The following is an 11,105-nucleotide window of genomic DNA, read 5'->3' as shown; positions in this document are numbered from 1 at the left end:
TGGTGGTCCCATCGCCGCCTCTGCCTCTGTCTCGCTGCCTCTGCCTCGCCGCCTCGCCGTCTCTGCCTCGTCGCCTTTGCCTCACCTCTGCTTTCTTGATTCTGCTTTGTTGTTTTTGTTTTTTGTTTGGTGTTGTTTCCTGCTTTCTTGCTTTCTGTTACTATTTGGTGTTGTTGCTGTTTGTTGGTTGGTTGGTTGGTGGTGGTGGTGGTGGTGGTGGTGGTGGTGGTTGTGGTTGTAGTGGTGGTGGTGGTGTTGGTGGTGATGTTGGTGGTGGTGGTGTTGGTGGTGATGTTGGTGTTGGTGGTAGTGGTGGTGAAGGAGATAATTGTACTGATAGTAGTAAAGGTATTTTTGTCTAAAAAAAATTAAAAGGACGATTTTAAATTCAAATACGACTTTAAAGATGATTTTATATTAAAATATACATCAGGGACGAATTTGATTCTGACCCTCAACGTGAGGGACCAAAACAATACTTATCCATAAAAATAGTTTTAAAAAATTTAATTGATATTAACTGAAAAATTAATTACCTAAATTTTTTATATTAATTTAAAGATCTCTAATTAGATTAAATCATTAAAGTATCTATACCACAATCAATTTATCATTCGTCACAAGTACATATATGTCACACTTGATTGGTAACTGAATGGACGTATGATAGACATTAGATAATACAGCACAAAGTCTAATCTTCCATTTTTTTTTTGGTTTGTGTTGATTTGAATAAATAATTTAATTAAACACTTTTAAAAAAATTAAAATATAAAGACATATATTTTGTATTTAGTTTTTTTAATTTAAAAAAATTACTTATAGACCATTAAAAGCTCATAGAGTTAGCCATCTAATTAATAAATATGGTCCACTCCAGCAGTGGCTGCATTAATATAGAAGCAATTAATTAGAAGAAATGATAAGTGGAATTACGTCGAGGATTAGATGCGCCAACTAAAGGGAAAATTATTTTACATGATTATATGAGCAGTTTGGTAAACAATTTAATTAAGTTCTTTTTTAAAAAATAGCTTAAATAATAAATGATTATATTAAAAGTAGCTTATAAATAAGTTATTTTGTATTTGAATTTTTAGTTTTAAAAATGCTTATTTTATAAAAATGTGGTGAAAAATAATAGTCTTATGAGAGAAGTTATTTTTTTTAACTTTTCTATAAGTTTCTAAATAGTTTTTTAGAAAGCCGTAATTTGATTTTGAAAATTGCACCAGACATTGATAATATCGCTTTTTATAAGTCAAAAACTCAAAAAAGTTACTTTTAAAACTTCTCAAACGGGTCCTATATCCTCCTCCGAATGGAGCACCACGACAGCTCTTCTGGATCCTACATAAGTGATTGATTTTGTCCAACGAAACACTAAAAAAAAGTCAAGGCCCGAGATGTCAATTTTAACCAGTCAGAAGACGCAATGAAAATCTGTACTGACAATGCTAAGAAAATGGTGATGAAGCCTAAGATATCATATAAAGAATCTCTCCTGGTTGCACCCGGATCGATGGGTGATGAAAATAATGTTTTGAACAAGAGCATCATGGAGGATGAACCTAATCTGAAAGATCGATGGTACAGAGAAGACGAGGACTTATTGAATAAGGATAAAGCTTTTGATCTTTGTCCGGAAATTAAAGTTTCAAAAGAGGAATTTGATGAATGGTGCAAGCTCTAGCATGCTGCTCTCATTGTCAAAATCCTCGGAAAAAAAATTCATTTAGGAATCATGGAGCAGTGTCTGAACAGAGATTGGGCAAATAAAGATAAGATTAATGTTATTGATATGGATTGTGATTATTTTTTGGTTCATTTTGCAAATGAAGAAGATTATTCTCACGCCCTTCTTGGAGGACCTTGAATGGTGGCGTGACACTATTTGATAGTTCAGAGATTGAGACCTTTCTTCTTGTCCTCAAAACAGCAAGTGAAAAAAGTTGCAGCGTGAATTCATATTCCTAATTTGCCTATTGGACTATATAATCATCATTTCTTATGGAGGGTAGGGTCGACCATTGGAACTATGTTGAAGGTTAATAAAGCTACATCGATTCATTCGAGAGAACACTTCACAAGGATATGTGTAGAAATTGACTTATCAAGAAAATTGATCCCAAAAATATCTGTTTTGGAAAATACTCTAAACATTGAGTATGAGGACCTTCACCTGATTTGTTTCAACTGCGGGATTTATAGCCACCACTTTGAGTCATGTGGAGAGGCACCTGTTATCAGGGAGGATCACTGGGGGGAGGTGACGAAAGAAAAACAGGTGGTTTTCGATGGTGACGCAATTGTTGATGGCCAAGAAAGGCAAGAAGAGATCTCGGGTGATCGGCTGAGTGACAAAAATTCTGGCATTAATTAAAATTTTCTGGATTTTAGACTTTGGATGATGGTCCGGAAATTTCGAAAACGGAAATTAGAGAAGCCACAACACGCTAGAAGACAAACCAATCAATCCAAGGACCTCAAAGGAAATAAGGAAGGTTCTTATAATAATGGTAATCACATCATAGAAAAGGGATCAAGGTTTAATGTGCTATTTGATGATAAAGAAGAGGAAATCTCATATGAATTAAATGCAGCCACTATTGAGCAAATCGATAACGTGCATAATGGGCCAGGTGAACAAAATATGGCTTTAGATAAACAAATGAAGGATTATAGGCAAGCCAATTTGGACGATGGAAAAACCGGTTTCCACTAAAGCTAATGGGCTTATTGTTCAAGTTCAGAAGAGAGCTTTTGCCGGCAAAAATCCTCAAACACAAAAGAAAGGCCACTCCTTCAACCTTGCATAACTGCGTCGACAAATTCCTCATTTATGAGTAGGGATCCAAGTGCAGAAAATGCATTGGCGATTTTCTTTAGCTTAGTGATGTATTCAATCACTGATTTTTAAAGCTTTACTATCTTGATCTGTGATTTCAGCTGCTTTATCTTCGATTTTAGGCGTTTGGCAAAGTATTCCTCTAATTTGTTCCAAATCTCACATGCAAACTCACAGTTGGTTAGTTGACTTGTGAAAAAGGGGTCAATTGAGGCAAAGAACCAAGAAACTAACTAACCATCTTGTTCCCAAGCAAGGAAGATTTGTGATTCAATTTCAGTAATTCTATCCTCTTCTAACATGTACCTCTGTAGAATTTTCTTTGGATTCAGGTGATTTTTCATACCATTGGATTTAATGAATGCGAGCACTTGTCTCTTCCAAGGAACGAAGTTATTTTCATCAAGTTTGAGTGTTACAGTATTGATGGAGGTTCGTGCATTTGAGGTCACAGTGCTTGTTGCATAAGGATTGTGACAATAGGATCGTCCATGGATCAAAACCTGATACACTGATACCATGAAAGGTATCAAAGACCGGTGTGGAGGTGTGAAGCAAAGTGATCAATATATAGAAAGAGCCATAAAGAGAGTACCAAAGAATACTGAGAAGAAAAAGTAATGATGGATTATTAGAAGTGGTGAATCATTACAATAATATGAGGTGAGAGTGGTTACTGACCCAAATCCTAATTTGGTCTCTAACATTTCAAACGTGCTATTTCTGACCCAAAAATTTTAAATAGGTTCAACGTGATCCTATCGTTAAACGTGACACTAATAGCTAACGGAATGAGTGATATGGACGTTAATATCGTTACTAGTTAAGTCATATTTTCTTTTATGTGTTGAAAAAGTAAAATTAAAACCTTCTTGTAACACTTCTCTTTAATTTTCTTATTGTACAAAACTTCAAATCCTAACAATCAATCATCAATGCTTCAAAATTAAAGGAAATAATTTTATATTAGTGATTGTCAATGGATTAACTTTATTAAAATACTGAAATTGAATACTATTTACTCTTCAATATGTGAATTATTTGTGTTAAATTTAATAGTGTGACAATATTAAACCCACTTAAACTTTTTTGGAATATAAATAAGACATTTGAAAATTTTTAAGACTGAAAAATTGAACATTTAAAAAGTTAGGACCAAATTAGGACTTAACCCAAATATTTTTATCAAAATAATTCTTTACTGTATAATCATTTCAACACAAAGTTCAATTGCAGTTATTTTTAACAATTTCCAACAATCATAGCAAAGAGTAACAAACTTTTTCAAAGATTAACAAGAATTATCAAAACTTCAGCACAATTTTTATATAATTTTTTTCACACAGCACGAAACAAAGCAACAAAATAGAGTACAGTACAACAGAATTAATCATTCAACAATTCAATCTGAGTAGCACTAACATAAATGATGCCAAACTATTACACAGTGTGCCTGTTGCAACATTTACCAAGCATTTTGTATTGTATTTTATTAAAGAGTCCAAATTGTTATGAAGTTAAGTATATTAGAAAAAAAAAATCAACTTTGACAGGCCAATAACAAAATCATGAAATTTGAACAAAATCAAATATTCATATCAAAACTATAATAAGCAAAATCAATGCTCAATATTACTAAATATTCATACCAACAAGGGTGGAGCTACCTATAAAAAAAGAGGCGATCGTCCCCCTAATTTTAATTTTTTACATGTAAATTATATGTAAATTTCAGTTTAATTTTTCCTTAAAATTTTATTTTAATCTTATTTATTATGTAAATATTTTTTGTCTTCCTCTAATATTTTATCTAGCTCTGCCCTGCATACCAAAACCATAATCATAAAAATCAATGTATAGTCTTATTATTTATAAACACATTCAAAATAGACAGACACTCATAAATTTAGCATCATTTTAAAGTAGTACAAGAGTGAGGGCAAATGAGATCAGTGGCAGCATGATGGAAAGCCACGACAGAGGCAGAAGCTCTGGCGGCCCTCTTCGAGCTCAAACACGGCGACAGCAGCGACTTCATCCTTCGTGTTGCCTCCTCCCGCGACTTCCACCCTTTCTTTTCCCTTTGCAGTGCATTTTCTCTCTTTCTCTCTCTCGTCACTTAACAAATACGACGACGGACGGTGGCAAGAGTGCGACGAAAAGTAGACAAAGACCAGGACTGACGCCAAACTCGAGGAATAGGCTGCAATTGTTGAATGAGGAAGAAGCGCAGACGACAAGACGAAGACAAGCGCGAGAGGCGACGGCACTCCTTGTGGCAATGGTGGAGAAGCTAGGGTTTCTTTCAGTTTCCTTTTAATTTGGGGGAGAAGCTTTGTTCAGTTCACTAAACCTTAAGGCTTGAACTGAAGGGTGAAGAGAGGCACGCATGATTCTTTAAATTTCAAAATGGCATCATTTTTATTAAACCGGCCAGGTCCTAGTTCAGCAGTCCACATGCAGTTTTTGTAATTGCGATTTTTCAATTAGACCGAACTATAGACATCCATTTCTCGGTTAAATAGTTCGGTTTTCAAAACCATCATACAAAAAAGTGATGTTGTTGACCAATAAAATATCCATTAAATGAAGGGGAATTGAATAAAATATCCACTAACACACAATATGAGTTTACAGTTTACTAGTCCTTGAGAAGAAAAATTGAATCAAGGTTGTTTCATATTTTTTTTACATTTTTGTTATAAGTGTAGTAGAATAGGCTTATATAGGTGATTTTTCATTTTCTCATTCCAGTTTGGACAGAACACACAAAGGAAAAAAACAAACTACTATATATCTTGATTCAATCTGAGTATAATGAGACTTATATCTAATCTTCATTATAAACTATGGCAGAATTTTTATTATGATCAAATCGATTATAGTCACCAATACTAATGAATTACATACCTAATTTATCTAGTACTCTGAAAGTTGCACCAAGCTCAAAATCACTAAGCTTATACAAGTCTAGCCAAATTCTGAGTGATAATCCAAAAAAAAGAAAAGGAAAAATACCTAGATCCTACTACTAAAGATCAAGTATTAACATTTAGTTTCTAGGGGCTTGCTTAAATGGAAGCAATGGTCATACCAATTGCCAAGAGAAAACAATGAAATACTACTTCGCCACAACCAGAAAACTAACTTTGTTTAAAGCTTTATTTGAATTTGATTAATGTTGGATAACCTTTTAAATTCCCTGATCAATTCCCAATTCTACTACTACATCAAGAGTACAACAGAAGGAGGATAAAAACTATCCTGCTGAGACCAAATAACTCTCAAAAGAAATAAATAATAACTGTAGAAGGTAGAGACCAAATAATTTCTCCTATATTTCGGTAAGTTACCCTAATGTGTCAAAAATTGTTTTCTAATACTCAAACTTATAATCACAAGATCATGGACACAATAAATTGGAGAACAAATATATTAGGAAGTTACAATTCAACTATCCAAGTATCCACATTGGCTATTTTCAAATGTAGGACATACTCCAAAATTCCAAAAATTTGATAGAGGCATGTTAGGACATACTCCAGTAATCCTGAATTCAGTAACGATGCAATTCAATGCCCTTTTCCTCATTCATCATTCAACGGGTTCATCTACCTCAAAAACCTTCCTCAGTTTGTCTTCATCTGATTCAAAGACTTTCCTTGCCTGTTTCAGCTCTTCATTCATGGACAACAATTCTGTACATCGATTAAGTTTTGGCAAATCCTGTAGCAGTATAAGAAATTGGGATTAATCCTGAACAAAAATGTTCAATCATGAATTCGATCAATGTTTATGGATACTTGAAAGTTGCAAAGTTGCAACAAATTCTGAAGTATTAGCCTCTTGACAGTACAGCTCTTTATATCATGCCTCAAAGCAATTGAAGACAAAATGGTGTTAAAGGCAAATCATAAGTGCATTTTCTTGGTAGTAAAAGCCGTGGATTTGGTATTGGGACCGTTACATGATTTGACATGTTTAACTAGATTGTTATCTAACTACTCTCAATTATCAACTTCAGATTAAGACAACTCCATGTGAAATTCTTTTATGAACAAAGAAGTACCTTGCGAATCAAATAAAGGAAATCCTCAACAGATAGCTTCCCTCTCTGTGATCCAATATCTTGAGCTTTATGTACCTTCCAAAGGAAAAAATTTCAAAGCACAAAAATAAAAGGTCCAAATTAATCCACAACACTGTAATTCAGTTGAACAAGAACAATGAAAAAGTTAGGTTTAAAAAATAAATAAATTAGGTTACCAATTCCGTGACATATTCCACAACAATATCCTCCATAAGCGCCACACTTTCAGGAAGAGGCTAATTGTGCGAAGCATAAAAGAGATCAAAGTTTAGTATCCATTAACATTCACATCCCAAAAAGTAATTAAGAGATGTAATAAAAGGTTAGGGCACTTACATTTGGATCATCTCCAAAGCCGTACATCATGTGCTGCACTGTTTTAGCAAGCATAAGGAAAATTATTAGTGACAGTTACAAGCATAACAGAAACTTTTTTCTTTTTCATCTTAAAAAGAAAAAAGGAAAACAGAAAATTGCAAAGAAAAAAAAAAGACACAGGAGGTTGGATAGCAGTGGTTACTAACGTTCTTTTTGGAAGACTCCTCTTTTGCGCTTTGAAGAAGTTTCGGAAGGTTGAAAAGAAGCACTTCTTGGTTTCGACGAGCTTCCACCACCGGAACTGCTCATTCTTCCGCACAACAAGAAGAAGGAATGGACGACGATGAGTTCGGATTTCTTCTTCAGATTCTCGTTTGGTGTGGATAGTTTTGGAGTACCTTCGGTGAAGATCCTGCACTTTTGAGAATTGAGATTCTCTCTTTCCAATTCACAAGTTGTTTTCTATGATAATCGGTAACAAATTCAACTCTGATCATTTTTAGCAACAAGAAAACTTAACTAAGTGATAATTCAGCAAGACAGCAACAAATGATGACAATCATTAACAAATTCATCTCAGTGATGATTTTCAGCAATAAAAAAACTAGCTAATATTTTCAGCGACAAATTATTCAAGGTTCGGTGATGATAACCAGTAACAAATCATGTCAGTGATGATTTTCAGCCCAAAAAAAAAAACTAGTTCCGTGATATTTTCAGCAACAAATTCAACTGTCATCAACAAAATCAAAGTGCAGTCATGAATTACAGCAACAAAACTGAAAAAGATAGATCATAGGAATGTGTTGGAACTCACCAATCGGGGACCAGCTTGTGGTTGCGCGAAAGAAGCTGACGGCGGCGGGGAGGAAGCTGACGGCGAGACTCGAAGCAAGAAGACCAGCCCGGAGACCTGCTGGTTCTGCCGCCGCCGACGATGAGCGCAAGGAAAGCGCGCGACTGAGTGTGAGACGATGATGAGACAGAGAGCGATGATGACGACCAGTCCCGGGACCTGCTGGTTCTGCCGCCGGCGACGACGAGCCCAGGGAAGGCAAGCGAGCGCGACTGAGTGCGAGACTGGAGACAGTGAGAGAGAGCGGAGACGAGAGTGGGAGAGAGCTTGAGTGCGAGAGCCAGTGAGCCACAGTGAGTGAGTGAGAAAGCTCTAGCTTCAGTGAGCGAGTGACGAGAGGAAGGAGACGTTCAGGGATGAAGAGAAACGACGTCGTATGCTCGTATCGAGTGGCGTGGAAACTGGAAAGGGGAAATCTTGGTGGGATTATGGGTATCCGTGGAGAGAAGGGTGCGATTGCGTTGATGATGATAATGATCTGAGTTGGGCTTTTCTTTCTAGTCAAGTTCTATGACCAAAATTATAAAGCAAACATTCTCTTCACATTTTTAGATTTTTACATATCACATGCCAGGCCTTAGTCCAATGTTATTATTATGTGTGAGTGGGTCTGTGTGTGTTTGTATGACAAAAATAAAAACTTAAGGCTTAGCTAGATGAAAAAGTGGATAAAATCCTTAAACATTATAGATATAAATGTGGTGCAGATTAATTTATCATGTTTAGAATTGAAGAGTGTTTATTTCATTTAATAAAAAAAATTACAGATCCTCCAATATAAAGAAAACAAAAGCTTTTACATATCCTCATTCACCACATTTTGAAGGCAAAAGAAAAAGAATAATTGGTTCAAAAGACTTTTAAAAACGAAAGAACAACAATAAGGAACTACACAATTACAATCTTTCAAAAAAAAAAAAAAAAAATGGTTTCTTGGGCAAGTGAAAGGAAGAAAAGGCCATCAAATCTGTGAGTTCCTTTTTACTTTTTTCAAATTTCAACTTTTGTAATTTGAATACTGATTGTTGCTACATATGCTCTTTTATTGATTTCACCAAACATATGTGGCTATCTGCAGAGATTACAAAGAATGGGGCATGATAACTATGATGTAGAAGAGAGCCCCTATGATGATCCTTTTTTGAAGGGATGTTGCTGCTGCCATTGTTTTTGGGGCATCTCTTCCATTTTCAGTTGCATTCAGAGATGGTTCCATTTGATTTGTGACCCTTTCTTCAAGTGTTTTGGCAACAATAATAAATATTCAATCTGAATACCATCACATCCAACGCTGAGTTCTTGTTATGCATACAAGTTGTGTCACTTAAATAGTGTTTATTATTCTCTTTTAAGAAATTACATCAAAATTCAGTGATAATAAAGTAGGTAACAAATGTTGAAAAAACATTTATCTGTGTACAAAGATATAATAGAACATTTAAACAAGGGCTAGCATAAGCTTTTGGGTTTTTTAAGCGTTATGCAGCAGGTTGTATGTTTTTTTTTTCTTCTTCTTCTATTTTTGTTTGGTGACTCGGTAGGTTGTATGTTTGTGCTTAATATTATAAAGGGTAAAGCACTATAAATTGGTACTTATATTTGGGCGTAATTCTATTTTATTCTTTAAGGTTTAAAGTGTTATATTTAAATCCAAAAAAGTTTCATTTAGTATCAATTTTATCCTACAGTAAAGTCAAACTTAAATAATTAACGGAATGTCCTATATAACAACAGTACAAGAACAAAATTGATAACCTGGAGAACAAGTTCAAGCTCCAGAGGCGCAAAATCAACCGTTAATACATTAATACATTTATTTATTATTTTTCTTATAATATAAATAAAATATTTTCTATAGAACTAAAGAGAATGATAAATAAATGTATTGATGCATCAACGGTTGATTTTGTGCCTCTGGAGCTTGTACTTGTTCTCTAGATCTCTGGAGCTTGTACTTGTTCTCCAGATTATCGATTTTGTTCCTGTTGTTATGTAAGACATTCCGTTAATTATTTAACTTTGACCTCACTGTGGGACTAAATTGATGCTAAATGAAACTTTTTTAGATTCAAATAGGACACTTTAAACCTTAAGGATCAAAACAGAATTACGCCCAAATATAAGGAACCAATTTAGTACTTTATCCTATTATAAATATATGAGAATTTACGCATATTTTTTATATAATATTTTAATTCCAATACATTAATAGTGTTCTATATTTTATACAATGATTTAATTATATTTATTTTTTTAAATAATTATTTATACAATCAAAATAAAAAATAATTATTTTATTTGATATTATGGTAAATGTACAAGTAAAATTATTTTACAAATATTAATCAAAATTAAATTCTATTGATATATGCAATTGCATTTTCATAAAAAAAGAAAATTAAAAGTGAACGAATATTAAGAGAAGACACCGCATTCTTTTTTCCTTTACATTTTTAGACATTCTGTTCATATTTCAAATGAATGTTTTTATTCAGTTTCATCAGGAATGGCTAATTAGTTCCAAATATTGCTAGCTACAAATATGGTCATATGAATGTGATTTCTAGTGGAATATTTCTGTTAGGTTAATATTTAAATTTGTCTTTGAAAGATTATTATTTTTTAAATTAGTTTTAGAAAGATTAAATTAGTTATATTAGTCTTTCAAAAAAAGAATGTAAGTTAAAATGATCTTTTAATAATTAGATGATAATATATCATGTTAAGTATTATATGTCATAAAATGATTAGTTGATGCGTCATGTTAGTGATACGTGACATATTAAGTGTTATCTGACATGTTATAACTTTATTTAGAATTAAATTAGTTTTTGAATATATTTATGTAAATTATTTTTATTTTTAAAATTTTAAAAATTGATCAAATTATTCTTAGTATAAATTTTTCTTATTTTTTTCATAATATTAAATTTTTAATATTTTTTAATCATACTAATTTTAATCCCACTTTTTATACCTTAATAAATAAAATT

General features: G+C 33.3%; 1 protein-coding gene across 1 annotated transcript; it reads right to left on the bottom strand.

Annotated features, from left to right (window-relative positions):
- Positions 1 to 5,996: 5,996 nt before the first annotated feature.
- On the bottom strand, positions 5,997 to 8,460 carry LOC107485275 (transcription initiation factor TFIID subunit 13). The gene is made up of 6 exons (XM_016105786.3): positions 8,074 to 8,460; positions 7,463 to 7,668; positions 7,275 to 7,312; positions 7,115 to 7,174; positions 6,918 to 6,992; positions 5,997 to 6,574 (listed from the first exon to the last, which is right to left on the bottom strand). The coding sequence occupies exons 2-6, from the start codon at positions 7,563 to 7,565 to the stop codon at positions 6,443 to 6,445; spliced, it is 408 nt and encodes a 135-aa protein (XP_015961272.1). The 5' UTR covers positions 7,566 to 7,668; positions 8,074 to 8,460; the 3' UTR covers positions 5,997 to 6,442.
- Between the last annotated feature and the right edge of the window lie 2,645 nt (positions 8,461 to 11,105).

This window comes from Arachis duranensis, chromosome 4 (genome assembly GCF_000817695.3).
Source record: "Arachis duranensis cultivar V14167 chromosome 4, aradu.V14167.gnm2.J7QH, whole genome shotgun sequence".
Lineage (NCBI taxonomy): Eukaryota > Viridiplantae > Streptophyta > Magnoliopsida > Fabales > Fabaceae > Arachis > Arachis duranensis.
This window is presented reverse-complemented; position numbering and strand designations above follow the sequence as displayed.

Bases quoted from the DNA above. Each gene is read 5' to 3' on its own strand.
- LOC107485275 (XM_016105786.3), bottom strand. From the start codon at position 7,565: ATGAGCAGTTCCGGTGGTGGAAGCTCGTCGAAACCAAGAAGTGCTTCT. The intron at 7,313-7,462 runs GTTAGTAACCAC...TTGCTAAAACAG, and splicing joins AGGAGTCTTCCAAAAAGAAC to TGCAGCACATGATGTACGGC. The intron at 7,175-7,274 runs GTAAGTGCCCTA...TCGCACAATTAG, and splicing joins GCTTTGGAGATGATCCAAAT to CCTCTTCCTGAAAGTGTGGC.